At 35.5% G+C, this 18,168-nt stretch overlaps 1 protein-coding gene across 1 annotated transcript in view; it reads left to right on the top strand.

The window, feature by feature from the left end:
* Positions 1 to 18,168, top strand: part of KIAA1328 (KIAA1328 ortholog) — a 392,043-nt gene that overhangs the window by 54,860 nt on the left and 319,015 nt on the right. Inside the window, exon 5 of the mRNA XM_063640193.1 lies at positions 12,635 to 12,750. Coding sequence (XP_063496263.1) covers positions 12,635 to 12,750 — 116 coding nt within the window. The remainder of the gene's footprint in view (positions 1 to 12,634; positions 12,751 to 18,168) is intronic.

Raw genomic sequence — 18,168 nt, 5'->3', positions numbered from 1 at the left:
AATGTGCTAGTGGATTCAGTTTGCCAGTATTTTACTGAGGATTTTCCCATATCGATGTTCATCAGGGATATTGGCCTGAAATTTTCTTTTTTGTTGTGTCTCTGCCAGGTTTTGGTATCAGGATGATGCTGGCCTCATAAAACGAGTTAGGCAGGAGTCCCTCTTTTTCCGTTGTTTGGAATAGTTTCCGAAGGAATGGTACTAGCTCCTCTTTGTACCTGTGGTAGAATTTGGCTGTCAATCAGTCTGGTCCTGGGACCAGACTATTTTTTTTGTTGGTAGGCTATTAATTACTGCCTCAATTTCAGGACTTGCTATTGATCTATTCAGGGATTCGACTTCTTTCTAGTTTAGTCTTGGGAAGGTGTATGTGTCTAGGAATTTATCCATTTCTTCTAGATTTTCTAGTGTATTTGTGTAGAGGTGCTTATAGTATTCTCTGATGGTTATTTGTATTTCTATGGGATCAGTGGTGATATCCCCTTTATCATATTTTACTGTGTCTATTTCATTCTTCTCTCTTTTCTTCTTTATTAGTCTGGCTAGCAGTCTATCTATTTTGTTAATCTTTTCAAAAAACCAGCTCCTGGATTCATTGATTTTTTTGAAGGGTTTTTCATGTCTCTTATCTCCTTCCTTCTGCTCTGATCTTAGTTATTTCTTGTCTTCAGCTAGCTTTTGAATTTGTTTGCTCTTGCTTCTCTAGTTCTTTTAATTGTGATGTTAAGATGTCGATTTTAGATCTTTCCCACTTTCTCATGTAGGCATTTTGTTCTATAAATTTCCCTCTAAGCACTGCTGTAGCTGTGTCCCAGAGATTCTGGTACGTTGTGTCATTATTCTCATTGGTTTCAAAGAACTTATTTATTTCTACCTTCATTTTGTTATTTACCCAGTAGTCATTCAGAAGCAGGTTGTTTAGTTTCCAAGTAGTTGTGCAGTTTTGAGTGAGTTTCTTAATCCTGAGTTCTAATTTGATTGCACTGTGGTCTGTGAGACTGTTTATTACGATTTCCATTCTTTTGCATCTGCTGGGGAGTGTTTTACTTCCAATTATGTGGTCAATTTTAGAATAAATGCTGTGTGGTGCTGAGAAGAATGTATATTCTGTTGATTTGGGGTGGAGAGTTCTGTAGATGTCTATTAGGTCTGCTTGGTCCAGAGCTGAGTTCAAGTCCTGAATATCCTTGTTAGTTTTCTCTCTCATTGATCTGATTTTGACAGTGGGGTGTTAAAGTCTCCCATTATTATTGTATGGGAGTTTAAGTCTCTTTGAAGGTCTCTAAGAACTTGCTTTATGAATCTGGGTGCTCCTGTATTGGGTACATATAAATTTAGGATAGTTAGCTCTTGTTGCATTGATCCCTTTACCATTATGTAATGCCATTCTTTGTCTTTTTTGATCTTTGTTGGTTTAAACTCTGTTTTATCAGAGAATAGGATTGCAACCCCTGGTGTTTTTTTTTTTGTTGTTGTTGTTTTTGTTTTGTTTTGTTTTTGCTTTCCACTTGCTTGGTAAATATTCCTTCATCCCTTTATTTTGAGCCTATGTGTCTTTGCACATTAGATGGGTGTCCTGAATACAGCACACCGGTAGGTCTTGACTCTTTATCCAATTTGCCAGCCTGTGTCTTTTTTTTTTTTTTTTTTTTTTTTTTTTTTGAGAGGGAGTCTTGCTCTGTCACCTAGTTTGGAGTGCGGTGGTGCGATCTTGGCTCACTGCAAGCTCCGCCTCCTGGGTTCAGGCCATTCTCCTGCCTCAGCCTCCAGAGTAGCTGGAACTACAGGCGCCCGCCACAACGCCTGGCTAATTTTTTTGTATTTTTATTAGAGACGGGGTTTCACCATGTTAGCCAGGATGGTCTCGATCTCCTGACCTTGAGATCTGCCCACCTCGGCCTCCCAAAGTGCTGGGATTACAGCCATGAGCCACTGCGCCCGGCCCAGTCTGTGTCTTTTAATTGGGGCATTTAGCCCATTTACCTTTAAGGTTAATATTATTATGTGTGAATTTGATCCTATTATTATGATGTTAGATGGTTATTTTGCCTATTCGTTGATGCAGTTTCTTCATAGTGTTGATGGTCTTCACATTTTGGTATGTTTTTGCATACCAAAGAGTTTTGCAGTGGCTGATACCGGTTTTTCCTTTCCATATTTTCTGCTTCCTTCAGGAGCTCTTGTAAGGCAGGCCTGGTGGTGACAAAATCTCTCAGCATTTGCTTGTCTGTAAAGGATTTTATTTCTCCTTTGCTTATGAAGCTTAGTTTGGCTGGATATGAAATTCTGGGTTGAAAATTCTTTTAAGAATGTTGAATATTGGCCTCCTCTAGCTTGTAGGGTTTATGCAGAAGATCCGTTGTTAGTCTGATGGGCTTCTCTTTGTGGGTAACCCGACCTTTCTCTCTGGCTGCCCTTAACATTTTTTCCTTCATTTCAACCTTGATGAATCTAGTGATTATGTGTCTTGGGGTTGCTCTTCTCAAATATCTTTGTGGTGTTCTGTGTTTTCTCTGAATTTGAATGTTGGCCTGTCTTGCTAGGTTGGGGAAGTTCTCCTGGATAATATCCTAAAGTATGTTTTCCAACTTGGTTCCATTCCCCCCATCACTTTCAGGTACACCAATCAAACATAGGTTTGGTTTTTTCACATAGTCTCATATTTCTTGGAGGCTTTGTTCGTTTCTTTTCATTCTTTTTTTCTCTAATCTTGTCTTCATGCTTTATTTCATTAAGTTGATCTTCAATTTCTAATAGCCTTTCTTCTGGTTGATCAACTCGGCTATTGATACTTGTGTATGCTTCACGACGTTCTCATGCTGTGTTTTTCAGCTCCATCAGGTCATTTATGTTCTTCTCTAAACTGGTTATTCTAGTTAGCAGTTCCTGTAACCTTTTATCTTAGCTTCCTTGCATTGGGTTAGAACATGCTCCTTTAGCTCAGAGGAGTATGTTATTACCCACCTTCTGAAGCCTATTTCTGTCAATTCGTCAAACTCATTCGTTGTCCGGTTTTGTTCCCTTGCTGGTGAGGAGTTGTGATCCTTTGGAGGAGAAGAGGCATTCTGGTTTTTGGAATTTTCAGCCTTTTTGTGCAGGTTTTTCCTCATCTTCATGGATTTATCTGCCTTTGGTCTTTGGTGTTAGTAACCTTTGGATGGGTTTTTTTTTTTTTTTATGGGTGTCCTTTTTGTGATGTTGATGCTATTGCTTTCTGTTTGTTAGTTTTCCTTCTAATAGTCAGGCCCCTCTTCTGCAGGTCTGCTAGAGTTTGCTTGAGGTCCACTCTAGACCCTATTTGTCTGGGTGTCACCAGCGGGGGCTGCAGAACAGCAAAGATTGCTACCTGCTCCTTCCTCTGGAAGCTTCCTCACAGAGGGGCACCTGCCAGATGCCAGTCGGAGCTCTCCTGTATGAGGTGTCTGTCAACCTCTACTGGGAGGTGTCTCTCAGTCAGGAGGCATGGGGGTCAGAGACTCACTTGAAGAGGCAGTCTGTGTCTGTCCCTTAGCAGAGCTTGAGGACTGTGCTGGGAGATCTGCTCCTCTCTTCAGAGCCAGCAGGCAGGAATCTTTAAGTCTGCTGAAGCTGCGCCCAAAACCACCCCTTCCCCCCAGGTGTTCTGACCCAGGGAGATGAGAGTTCTATCTATAAGTCCCTGACGAGCTACTGCCTTTCTTTCAGAGATGCCCTGCCCAGAGAGGAAGAATCTAGAGAGGCAGTCTGGCCACAGTGGCTTTGCTGCATTGTGGGGGGTTCTGCACCCAGTTTGAACTTCCCAGTGGCTTTGTTTACACTCTGAGGAGAAAATTGCCTACTCAAGCCTCAGTAATGGTGGATGCCCCTTCCCTCACCCAGCTGGAGAGTCCCAGGTTGACTTCAGAGTGCTGTGCTGGCAGCGAGAATTTCAAGCCGGTGGATCTTAGCTTGTTGGGCTCTGTATGTGTGGGATCTGCTGAGCAAGGTGACTTGGCTCCCAGGCTTCAGCCCCCTTTCCAGGGGAGTGAATGGTTCTGTCTTGCTGGTGTTCCAGGCACCACTGGGGTATGAAAAAACTCCTGTAGCTAGCTTGGTGGCTGCTCAGATGGCCACCCAGTTTTGTGCTTTATACCCAGGGCCCTGGTGGTGTAGGCACTCGAGGGAATCTCCTGATCTGTGGGTTGTGAAGACCGTTGGATAAGCATAGTATCTGGGCCAGACAGCACCATCCCTCATGGCACAGTCCCTCAGGGCTTCCCTTTGCTAGTGGAGGGAGTTCCCCAACCCCTTGTGCTTCTGGGGTAAGGTAATGCACCATCCTGCTTCTGCTCGCCTTCCGTGGGCTGTACCCACTGTCTAACCAGTCCCAGTGAGATGAACCAGGTACCTCAGTTGGAAATGCAGAAATCCCCCACCTTCTACATTGGTCTCACTGGAGCTGCAGACCAGAGCTGTTTCTATTCAGCCATCTTGCCTGGAGATTTCTTAATATTTTCTATATACAATCATGTCATCAGCACATAAAAATTTTACTTTTTCTTGGTCTGTAGGCATTTTATTTTCTTGTGTTATTGCACTGGCTATGACATCCAGTCAATAATGAACAGAGGAATATAGTAATAGCTGACATTTTTGCCTTATTCCTGAAGTGCAAAGGTAGGGAGGGACAAATTTTATTTTTTACCCTCAGACATATGTTAACTGTAGGATTTTTTTTTTTAAAGATTCTTTTTATTAGATTGAGGTAGTTTCTCCTGTTCCTAGGTTGTTGAGTTTTTATTGTAAATAGATTGAATTTTGACAAATGCCTTTTCTGCTATTATAGATGAGCATATGAGATTTGTCCTTTATTCTGTTAACATAGTGAAATACATAAATTAATTTTCAACTGTTAATCAAATCTTGCCTTCCTGGAGTAAACCCACATTAGACATATTATCTTTTTATGTATCTGGATTCATCTTGTCAATTGTTTTTTAGAATTTTTTTCAGCTATACTTATCAGATAGATTGGATTATAGTTTTTGTTTTTCAGAATACCCTTGTCAAATTTTGGTGTCAAGGTATGGCTGCATTATAAAATGAGTATCTATGAACTAAAAGTGATAATCAGTAAGTATTAGAAAGTTAACTTGTTTTTTTTTTTTGGTTGCCAGTTTAAGCATGTAAATAATCCAATATCTGATCAGCTTTAAGTACTATGTAACATACTACCTCTTATCCTTTGTTTCTTGAAAAATGAGTTTTATTCTTAGAGTTTTTAAAACAGTGTGTACTTTCATAAGTTTTCTTTATATCTAATCTTTTTTCTGTATTTACATTCATTTTTGTTATTTCCATTTTTAATATTGAATCTACCCTATTCATTGTATAGAAATTTATGCATTTCACTTTTCATCTAAAAATTCTTATTTCACTTTAGAGTTTTTAACTACTTAAACTTAAAAAGAGAGAAGAAGGTCATTACTTAGTAGGAATAAAATATGTAATTCCATTTTTTAAAAGCAAATTCACAGCTGTGTACCCATCACCACAATCAGTTTTAGTACATTTTCGTCACACCAAAATGAAGCCCTATATGCATTAGCACTCACTGCCCACTTCCCACCAATCCTTCCTAGCCCCAGACAACCACTGCTCTAATTTCTTTCTCAATGGATTTGCCCCTATCTAGATATCTCATAAAAATGGAATCATGTATGTGATCTTTTAAAACTAGTTTTTAAAACTCAGCATAGTGATTTCAAGGTTTATTCGTGTGGTAGGTAGCATGTATTACTACCTAATTTCTCTTTATTGCTGAATAACTTTCCATTGTATAGACGATATCACATTTTGGTTATCTATTCATCCATTGATAGATGTCAGGTTGTTGTACTTTTATTGTGGATAATACTGCTGTGAACATACAAGTTTTTATGTGGACATGTGTTTTCACTTATCTTGAGTATCTATGGGTAGAATTGCTGGGTTGTATGGTAACTCTGTGTTTAACTTTTTGAAGAACTGCCAGACTTGAAGTGATTGTGCCATTTTACATTCCTACTAAGCAGTATACAAGGGTTTTTGTTTTTCTGCAGCTTTGTCGTTTGTTATTATCTGTCTTTTTTATTATAGTTATCCTAGTAGGTATGAAGTGGTATCTAATTGTGGGTTTGATTTGGATTTACCTAATGGCTAATGATGTTGAACATATTTTTATGTGCTTGTTGGCCATTTGTGTTTCTACTTTGAAGAAGTGTCTGTTTATATCCTTTTCAATGGGATTTTTTTATTGTTGAGTTTTTCAGGCTTTATTTCAGATACAAGTCCTTTATTAGATATATTATTTGCAAATATACTGTCCCATTCTTTGCATTGCTTTTTAATTTTTTTGATGTCATCTGAAGCATAAAAGTTTTTAATTTTCATGAAGTCAAATTTATCTATTTTTCTGTTGTTGCTTCCGTCTTTAGTGTCATATCTAAGAAACCATTGTCTAATCCAAAGTCTCAAAGATTTATGCCATTGTTTTCTTCTAAGACTGTATAGTTGTAGCTCTTACATGTCAGTCTTTATTTTTGAGTTAATTTTTGTATATAGTGTGATGTAGGGGTCCAACTTTATTCCTTTGCATGTAGATATCAAGTTACCTCAGCATTTTTTTTTTGGAGGCTTATTATTTTTTCTTCAATTTTCTTGGTATCTTCATTGAAAATCAGTTTACTAGAAATATGAAAGTTTATTTCGGGTTTCTCAGTTCTCTTTCACTGATCCATATGTTAGTCTTCATGCCAGTACCACATTGTTTTGATTACTGTAGTTTGTAGTAAGTTTTGAAATTAGGAATTGCAAATCTTTTACGTTTTCCCTTCTTCAAGAGTATTTTGGGTATTATGTGTCCCTTTCATTTCCATATGAATTTTAGGATCACTTTTTGCAGAGAAGCCAGTTGAGATTTTTACACTTAATCTGTACATCAACTTTGAGACTGCTGTTTTAAAAAATATTATCTTCCAATAATGAATGTGGTTTTTATTTAATTAGGTCTTAATTTATTTCAAGTGTTTAGTTACTCTAAGGTATGATTTTTGTTCCTTTGAACTTTATTCTTGATGAAATTGTAAATGGGATTGTTTCCTTAATTTCATTTTGGGGTTATTCACTGCTAGAATATGCATATACATTTTTCTAGGATCCTGTAACATTGCCAAACTCCTTTGTTAGTTCTAATAGGTTTTTTAGTGAATTTCCTTGATTTTTCTATGCACAATCACATTATATGAAATAGTGATGGTTTTATTTCTTCCTTTGGAATCTGGATGTCTTTCCTTTTTTCCTCTAATTTAATTGTTAAGAATTGTTCATTATTTTCTTTAATCATTTTACTATCACTGTAGCACTGTATCGAATTGAAATGATGATGACAGGTATCCTTATTTTGTTCCTGAACATGGAGGAAAACATTCAGTCTTTCGCTATTAAGATAACATTAGGTGTGGGTTTTTCATAGATGGCTTTTATCGGGTTGAGGAGGTTCCCTTCTCTTCCTCTTTATTGAGTTTTTTAAAATTATAAATTGATATTGGATTTTTTCAAATGCTTTTCCGCATCTATTTAAATGATCATGTGATTTTTGTCTTTTATTCTATTGATATAGTATATTACATTAATTGACTTTTGGATATTAAATCTACTTTGCATTCTTGGGGTAAATCCTAATTTGTGATCATGTAGAATTATTTTTATCTACCTAGATTCTGTTTGCTAGTATTTTGTTGAGGAGATATTGGTTTGTAGTTCGTAGAGCCCTTTTAGACATGTATTGCTGTGTCTTGATTCCTGAAAGCACTTATGTTGCTTTAGGCAGTACATTTTAAATAACAGCCAAACATTAAAATTTGTAAAGAAAGAGTTAAACTGATTTCATTGAAATATTTCTTTGTAATGAGATATCCCTTCTTTATCAATGCAATTATTTTTGCTTGAAAACAATTTTTTTTTTCTATTTGCTAGGCATACTCTGAAATCTGTTGCTTCCTTCTCCAAATCTTACCCACGAAGTTGATCATCATAATTTACAAAATACAACCAGCATACCCAGCTCCCAAATGGTAGATATTAAACAGGGAAGAAACTTACCTGTTTGACTATTAGGTGAGCTAGAATTCTCTTTGAGATAGGTTTGCTGACTTGATGTTGTCTTTCACATTCGTTTAAAAGTACCAATTTCTGGAGTATTTGGAAGAATATCAGGATTGTGCAAAGCCATAAAATAAATCCCTTTCTAAAACACTAGTTTTATTAAAAAATTTAGAATAAACCCGGGAGGCGGAGCTTGCAGTGAGCCGAGATTGCGCCACTGCACTCCAGCCTGGGCGACAGAGCGAGACTCCGTCTCAAAAAAAAAAAAAAAAAAAAAAAAAAAAAAAATTTAGAATAGGTGAGTATAGGGAAACTTTTTATATTAAAATAGGATAGTTTTATGGAGAGGAATACAAAATATGCATGAATGTTTAAGGTAAAGCATAAGACTTCAAATAAATTCAGTACTTTTGGCATGATTTTCAGCCCAACCACCTAACTCTTAAGAGTATGAATTCTCCTACCTGTTAGATAAGAGTACATTTTGTGGAAGTTTTTGAGAAGTACTCTGAGGTATTACCAACAATGATTATTTCTTTATGACTAGGTTATTGCCCTTCTTGTAGATAATTAACAAATCAACACTGTACATCTCCTCCTGTTTGGAAGGAGATGTATTTTATTCTATTAGTCAAATAGTTCCCTTTTATATATTTAGATTTTTATTGTGTTAACTAGCTTTTTGCTGTACAGTAGTCCTCCCTTATTTGCGGGAGATATGTTCCAAGATCCCCTGAAACCCTGTATATATTATGCTTTTTCCTATATGCACATACCTATGATAAAATTTAATTTATAAATTAGGCATAGTAAGAGATTAACAACAGTAACTATTAATAAATAGAATGAATGTAACAGTGTACTGTCATAAAAGTAAAATAAGGGTTACTTGAACACTAGCACTGTGATATACCTCAGCAGTCAGTCTGATAACCCAGATGGCTACTGAGTGACTCACAGGCAGGAATCATACACAGTGTGGATATGCTGGACAAAGGGATGATTCATGTTCCAGGTGGGACATGGCAGGCTGGCTTGAGATTTCATCATGCTACTAAGAAGGGTGCACAGTTTAAAACTTAAGAATTATTTATTTCTGCTATTTGCCATTTAATGTTTTTGGACCACTGTTGACATCAGGTAACAGAAACCATAGAAAGTGAAACTATGGAGAAGTGAGGACTAACTATTGTACTTTAAAATGAGATACAGGATTAGGTCTTTTTATTTTACTTTGTGATCTGAGAATACTTAGATAAAAAATATAGACCATGATACCAAATATTTTCTTGTTACATATACTTCATTGGAAATACTATTGAACATAAGAAGACAGATTTCATAATGAATATCAAATCTTGAGGTTGCTTTATTGGCAAGTCTTCTGCATTTAAAATCTATATTAATATACTTGCTCATATTAAGTATGCTAATGGACCACAAAGAAGCCATGCATATCTTTAGATAGGCCTATCAAAAAAATGTTGCTCTTTGTTCTTAATACAGCTTGTTAATTTTATAGCCTTCCAGGGATTAATAATTGCTAAAGGATAGTCAAATCATAGCAGCATAACAGAAAAGATTAAAAAAAAAAAGCCCTGCTTAATAATGTAGCAACAAATATTTCAAACATACCCCAGAAACTAAATTTAGAAAAGAATGATTTTATCTGGATAGAATACATTTTGGGAAAAGCTCATCACAGACTCTGACATTATGGAATATCTGACCTGGTTGGGCTCTAGAGATAATCTGTGCATTTAGATTAATGTTAAGGTAAACCTGCGGTCTGCTTTTCTGTTACTGTTTTCTGTGACCATGGAGCATTGTTTGTTGAAGAAAAAAATCTTTGGGACATTCTTCATATCTACATATGGCTTTTATGAATGGGATTGAAACTACGGAAAGCCATTTTTTAGATCCCTTTTGGACACTCTATACTGAATAAAATTATTGTGATTACTTTTTCCTTTAGTAGGTATTCACGAAATACCTTTTAATAAATAAATGAAAATAAATGTTTCCATACCTACTTATAAATTTTCTTCTTTCATCATGTCTTCAAGATTTTACCAGTCTAAACTGGGAGGGATTTTGTTACATATTTTCTTACCTTGACATTGTTTATTCTTTCCTCACAATATGGACTGGGTGTCCCTAATACAAAAATTCGAAATCTGAAATGCCTCAAAATTTGAAATTTTTTGAGCACTGGCGTGATGCTAAAAGTGAAAAATTTCACACCACACCGTATGTGACAGGTCACAGTCAAAACACAGGCATACAGCACACAGTTTATTTAGTGTACCTCCACAAGGGAAAAAAGACCCTCCCAAAACCCCTGTAGCTGTGATAGAGCATTTTTGAGCATGCCCAGATTCTCCTACGCCAGCAATCCTACAAAGGTATCTGAGCAGGCTGGGCATGCCAACAGCAGGTCCCTCACAGTGTCCCACATGGGAACAAGACCTTCTTGCATTATTTGCATTACTCACTGTTTGTTTGCTTATTCCATGCTCTGTAAAGATACTGTTTAAAATGTAAAAAAAAAGTCCTGCATCATACCTATAGGATAATGTCGATATTCCCAAATTGGAAACTATTTGAAATCTGAAACACTTGTTGTCCCAAGCATTTTAGATAAGGGCTACTCAACCTGTATACAACATCACTCATTTCTTTGTTTTATGCATCATCCTACAGATTCATTACTTTGTTTTGCATTTCTGTAGTTCATGCCAAATTTCAGGTCTTTATGCTTTTTAATATTTCTGTAATCTACTTATTACTCTGTCATCCTATTGGTATAGCTTTTGCCTAAATCATAGTATTGTATGTCTTGTTCCGTGACCAAATGTTTGGTAACTTCTTTCTTCTTTACAAATGCTTTCCATATTTATAAAGTATATATATATATATATATATATATATATATATATATATATATACAGTGTCAAATATTTATAATATAGTGAAAGAAATTCTGGAACTTCAGTGGGAAAGAATTTTTAAAATTGTCTAGTCTAGCCTTTTTTCTTTCTTAGTGAGATTAATAATGCCCAGAGAGATAAGCAGAGTTTGTCAAAGTTACTTTGAAAGATGTTATTGCAAGTGAGCTTGAGAGTAATAACAGGAAAAGGTAAGGCATTGTAAAGAGATAGGACCAAAGGAAGCAGGATAACCTGATAACAGAGTATAAATTCTCTTCATGTGTATGTATTTGTTTAGTTGTCTGAATTCTTTGTAAATATATCAGTCTTTGATATTACCCTCTTTGAAAGAAGGGCCTGGGTCCCATTCATGGGCCTAGTGGTATGCTAAACATAAATAATATATAGGCCAGGGAAAATGACTTGAATGCTATGATAAGCAAGAAGAAATAAACCTATTTATTGAGCACTACTATGTGCTGTCTGCTTTCACACAAATTATTTCAAAGACAAGATACAGTCAACTCTTGAACATTCATGATTCTAATTTTCAGTTATCCTGTTGATTTCAATATCTCTACCAGAGGGCAGGCAAGAAGGAAAACCTGTGGGATTCATGTTATACAGAAATGGCTCTAGTAGAGTAGGGTTCTGAGCAGAAGTAAATTTAGTAGCTCAAAGAAAAGGTTTAGATTCCCTGTGGGTTTCACTTACACCTATTCCTGTTATCTTATAGGATAAGTGCATTCTATGAGCTTTGGAGAAATAAGTACCAGTAACAGAGAAATTTGGGGTTAATGTCTCTGCACACAGAGTAGAATGAAAATAGGATTGTCCCAATATATACTTCAGTGAATTGCAAATAAAGTGTTGGTGGTATTCATGTTTGTTTGTTTTTAGATTTTTTTTTTTTTTCTCTCTGTGCTCTTGTCAGAAGTCATCCCTTTTTGGTATGATTAAGTTGGAATCCTTTTCAGAGTTAAATATTTTCTTGGTCAATGTTTTTAACTTTATAATTTTTTTTGGACTAAGAATACGTGTACTGCAAACCTTCCTTTATGTTACTGTCATCTTTTTATTTAATCATACTATTTATATGCTACTAAAGAATGCAGGGAATTGGTACCAGGAAAAAGTAAAATTGCCTATGTATATTTAGTAAATATTTAAAGTACATATTTTGTTTATTTTATTAATAGGATTTAAATAAACTTATGCAAAATGTAAATCAAAATCAATTGATTGTACCTGTTTTGATAACAAAAAAATGAAACCCATATTTTAAAAATTTGAATATATTTCTGTCCTGGATTATAATTTGGAACCTGCATCCTTTGTAGGACTTTCCATATTTAAGATATCTCTGATGATTGAAAACATTTTTAATGTAAAAATTACATGCATCTTTTATTACAAAGGTGAAAAAGATTGCCTTATGAGAGATTAAGTTTTTTAAAAAGCAACAACAAAACAGAACAGAGTGTTCCTGAAGAATTCAGCATACCTTCTGAAGAAGTCTGTTTTGTAAACTGCAGCTGTAGGCACATATTTAATTTTATTCTGATAGATGTTAAAGTTTTTTTTTTTATTATTTCTTTCAGAGTAAGTGAAGAAAAGGAAGTGACAGAGGAAAGACTGAAAGCTGAGCAGGAGTCATTTGAGAAGAAGATCAGGCAGTTGGAAGAACAGAATGAACTGATCATCAAAGAAAGGGAAGATATCCTTTTGAAAGTCCTCTTTTTTAATGTTCAGGAAGTTTGACTATTTTTTTTTTTTTTTTTGAGACGAAGTCTCGCTCTTCTCCCCTAGGCTGCAGTGCAATGGTGCAATCTCGGTTCACCACAACCTCCGCCTCCCGGGTTCAAGCGATTCTCCTGCCTCAGCCTCCCGAGTAGCTGGGATTACAGGCACCCACCACCAGGCCCGACTAATTTTTGTATTTTTAGTAGAGATGGGGTTTCACCTTGTTGGCCAGGCTGGTCTTGAACTCCTGACCTCAGGTGATCTGCCTGCCTCAGCTTCCCAAAGTGCTAGGATTACAGGTGTGAGCCACCACACCTGGCCAGAAGTTTGACTATTTCATGAAGACAATGTAAACTCCAGAGAAATAATTGTTCTCATTTGTAACAGGGAGTAAATCTGCATGTGCTGCCATTTCTAGGCAATCAGAACGACACTTAACAGTATGTGCTATAGCTTCCTTTGTGCCTGATAAGGCCATCCAGCTGTTCTGCTGCTGCTGTTATGCTGCTAAGCACATACTTGTCAACTAAAAAGGACAATAAGAAATTTGGGCATTGAAATGTAGTGTTGGAACTTTATTAAATTCTGTTCCACTGCTGTAATTGAGCTGGAACCTCCTTGTATTTGGTATTCTTTTTAGTTAAAGCTTTGACAGTCCTAGGAATTTTGCTCTGAAATCATAAAAATTTTAAAAAAATGATTTTTACTGTGTAGATGTTGTAATTGGTGAGTGTTTACATGGCAGCATAATGCTGCCAAATCCTTCTTATGGAGCAGAAAACTATTGGGTTTAGACCTAGAAGGGTGTGTGTGTGTGTGTGTGTGTGTGTGTATAGCGTTATTTGTAAGAAGATAAAGTAAAAACATATTTTAGGAGTGTGTTAAAATAAGCTATTTCTGAAGTTTCTTTTGAATAGGTAGAATTACTTATCTTTGGGTATTGTATGCAGCAATATTGATGTAGAAGAGAAGTCCCTAAAGTTAAAGTGATGGATCTGCCAGCTAAACTAGTGTGTGAATGTGTGAAACCACCATTTTTTTTATTGGCAGTATCATCATTAACTTGATTGTTAATAATTGTTTCAAAGATTCTGCAAATGTCAAAAATCGTCATGTATTGACAGTAACTATGCCTTTGTGAATACCAGAGAAATGGAAGCATAAAGATAAATTATAATAATTAGCTTGAAAAATACAAGACTGTAGCTATAAAAACAGAGTCCTGAACTTTTATTTTCCAAGCAGTGGGAGTTCATGATAGGAAATTAATACAATCAGAATTCTCAGAATTTATTTGCTGAGTATAACATGAATAAGGCTTGTTGGCCTCACAAGTCTAGATGAGTGCTTTTTCAATTATTAATTTTTTCTACATCTCTAGCATTTGGATAATCATCTCCAACCTTCTCTCTTTTTTTTTTTTTTTGGCCCACTTTGACTTCATTGCCCTTGGTTGTTGACCCTCAAGATAGATTGTCTTTTGTGTTTTTCTTCCTGCTACTTTTTTCTCCCGATTTAAAAGAATGCTGTTTAGTCAGAATTCATAACAAAGTGCTCAGCCAGTTTTATTTACTCTCCTACTTCTCATAAGGAGTAGTACTCCAGGTCCTAGCATTTTCTAGAAATGGTAGGTTAGGAATGCTTTCATTTGCAACAAAAATTCAATTTACAGGCTCCTTTATTTCTCACATAACAAGAACTCTGGAGATCAAGGAGATTCAGTGGTTTAACATTTTCAGTGCTGGCAGCTTTACAATTCTCTCAGGTTTTTTTAATGGTTGCTCCAATTCTAGGCATTACATTTCCATTAAGGCAGGCAGAAAAGGGGAAGAGGTCCTGGTAATTATGACTCCCTCTCCCTCTTTTTAAAAACATAAAAACTTTATGAGAGCACTCCCTACTCCCCACCCAGTAGTCTTTTATATGATATTTATAAAAGTCCTGAATTTTATGATGTGGCCATGGTAGCCTGCAAAGGAGGCTAAGAAAGTGAGCATTTAGCTTGTCCAAGTTATGTAGTAGAAGGCAGCATTGGAGAGGAAGACTGGAAATGAAGTCAGCCCCCAACTCTGGTAGCAGAGGTAAGGGAAATACAATTCACTTTTTGTATGGAGAGGAGGTGGTGATACTTTAACCTTCCTGGGACAAAGAATCTATAGCATACAGTGGAATTGGGATGACTTGGGGAAAGGTGAGAGAGATTGGTAGTAGACAGTTTAGAAAGCCACAGTTAGAGTGGGCCCTTGTTTGGTAAAATACTTAAGAAAATGTTGTGGTTATCTGGAAAAGTAGAATCTAATCAAGTAGACTGTTATATTTAGCATTCTCTGGGTCAAGATTAATTCTATTCAGTGCTAAACCAGTCTGTACTTAGCATGGCTATGAATGGTTTCTTTTGTCAGGCTAAATATTATGATACCTAGGTGATTGTAGTGACACTATTTTTCATGTTTTCCTCATGATTTAACACAGGGGGGAGCACACTACTACTGTGGGCCACATCTAGTAGTGTGCCATCTAATTCCAGCCATACCCATTCCTTTATGTATTGTCCGTGGCTGCTTTTGTGCACCAACTGCAGAGTAATCGCAGCAAATACCCTATGCCTTTCCTAACCTAAAGTATTTATTATTTGACTCTTCAGTAAAGGTTTGCTGGTTCATGATTTTTTTTTTTTTTGAGTTCACAAGTTCAATTTATTATCAAAATATTTCCATCTGATGACAAACCTGAAAAGCCAGGAGACGCAGAGCTACATAGATGCAGATTTGCCCTTTTATCAGAGACACTCTTAGGGACAGATTTAATTTTGAAAGTCCAATTTGAAAACCACAAGTATATATATATCTCTAGACAACTGTCTAATGGCAATTTTTACCCTAAAGTTTGTGCTTAAAGCTTTTCATCAATATGATTTATAAGTTTAAATAGTCTCAAATTTTCATCTGTATATCACTTTACAGATCTTGGTTCACAACTGTTTATTTTAAGCTGAAACTTCAATATTCATTGATTACCTATAATAATAGTTACTCATAAATGTAGTTAATAATTAAATATAAAAATTATTATTTTTACATTTATATAAATCTCTTCAAAATACCAAGTTTTGAGAGATAGAGCAAGAAATTGCTTAGAAAATTGCAGGAAGCCTTAAGAATCTCAGCATCAGTCAAAGCAGGTACAACAAAAAACAATTTTAGACATTCATTTTTTGCTTTAAGAGTGCTGGTTCATGATTTATCTTATAAGCTAAGAAAGGAAAGGAAAAGATATGTGAGTAAAGTCAAAGACTTTTAGTCATGTGGCATAGTCAGACTTATATTACATATAGTAAAAAGGGATTTGGCCTAAGCATTTCTTTATTATTGTGCATAAGGATTGGAGCAAATGTTATATCATTGTCAAAAATTAAAATATTTTAATTGGTATAACTGGTTTAAGTTTTTTTAAGTCACCAAAATATAGGTAGTATTTATAGAACTTTATTATCATGGAAGAAAGGAAGACATGATTTTTTTAAATGACATTTATGGTTTTTATTCCAAGTAGATTGCTCAGGTGCAAATCTCCTTTACCAGAATAAATCTGTCAAAGGTTAATATAGATGATTTTACAGTACATAAAACTCTCTAAAACTTAGAAATATAAAACAAGGTTGTAATTTAAAATAATATAATTTTAACTACAGATACATTTACCTATCATACATGAATGATTCAGACTCTTACATATATGTGAAATCAGATAATTTCAGATCATTTTAAAATCTGTTTCTGTGTGAGAAACTATATCCATTAATTCTGATTTTTGGAATTTTAAAGATGTATTATACCAACATTTATGGGGTTTTTGTTTTAAAAGTTTGAGTAACTTGATTTATTGATCAACTGTACAAACACAGACCAGTGCCTTAGTAAAAAGGAAAAGATATTTTATGTGTTTGCATCAGGATCAGCCTGTTGAAGGGTTTCTTCTTGTAGAAAATTGTGAATTTATTATTAAAACATAGAAAGTCTTAGTAATGTTCAGTCTTTAAGCACAGAAAGTTTATTTCTGGAGAACTTAACCATGTAAATGAATGTGCCATTTACGAAGCCAAGCAGTCTGATGAACTTAGTAGGCTTTTGCTTGGCTGGATGAGAATGAAAAGAAAGATAAATCTGAAACTTAAAGAGAAATATGTACAATAACAATAATTCTGAAACATGTTAGCATGTAATAGTGTAAGACACAGAGGATGTAGCCATTATAAAATTTGATTAATATTTAAGCTAATTGTATTTCTAGAACATATGACTCAGATCAATGGTGAGCAGTGGTATTAAAAGCTTTTATTAGAAAAGTACTAAAGTCTAATGTTTGCTGACTTCACTGTTTTAACTGGCATAGCAAAGGGAAGTGACAGCAAAGAAAGCACAGTGGGATTTAGAGTCATAATCCCATTTTAGCACTGACTACCTGATCCCTTGGGAAAGTTACTGAACTTCTCTGAGTCTTTTGTTTATAGTATGTAGATAACTAAAATGCCTTCTTTGCAGGCCTATTGGAATTTGATAGATTCTTTACATTATATATGTAAAGGACCTAGTCTAAGTAGCCACTGAATAAATAATGGCAATTCTCATTTTTACTATTATTAATATGGATGAGGGATGAGATGACTAACCCAGGTTTCTCATTTCTGTGCCTTTCTTCATTGGGATTTTGTTGATTTTCATTAGATTATGCAAGGGTTGGGCTGCTTAGCCCAGTAGAAGAATGAAATTGGTCTTTCCTCTGCTTTATCTTCTGATCTCTCTGGAAGGAAAAACGTCTCTGTACCACTTGCACCTGTAGAGTGCTCATTGGGAAGAAAGCAAGTTTTAGTTTCTTCTCCCAGTAATCAAACTGACAGAGTTGTGGTTTTTTTGTTTGTTTTCCACATTCTGGTCTGTTTCTATTATCCCTCTGACTAGGGCTTAGTAAATTGAAGGGGTTTAGAAAGGTGCTTGTAGCTCACATCCTTGAGCCCATTGCGTGGGTGGTCATTTTAGAAACTTTGCTCTTCGAAGAAAGAATTTTAAAGGAACTAGCTTTTTTTTCTTTCTTTCTTCTTCTTCTTTTTTTTTTTAAAAAAAAAAGCAAAATCACCTTTATTTGCATATGGTATGAAATTTAACTTGGCATATCCAAATCAATGATATTATCTATGTAAAAGTAATAACCAGTCAGAAGATAAAATGGCAGAAAAAGAAGTTTAAAATGTCAACAAAAAAAATATGTCTGGGTGTCGTGGCTCACGCTTGTAATCCCAGCACTTTGGGAGGCCAAGGCAGGCGGATCACCTGAGGTTAGGAGTTCGAGACCAGCCTGGCCAACATGGTGAAACCCGGTCTCTACTAAAAATACA

The sequence above is a fragment of the Symphalangus syndactylus genome, chromosome 1 (assembly GCF_028878055.3).
Source record: "Symphalangus syndactylus isolate Jambi chromosome 1, NHGRI_mSymSyn1-v2.1_pri, whole genome shotgun sequence".
Lineage (NCBI taxonomy): Eukaryota > Metazoa > Chordata > Mammalia > Primates > Hylobatidae > Symphalangus > Symphalangus syndactylus.
Note: the sequence above shows the minus strand (reverse complement) of the source record. Positions and strands in the feature narration are given on the sequence as shown.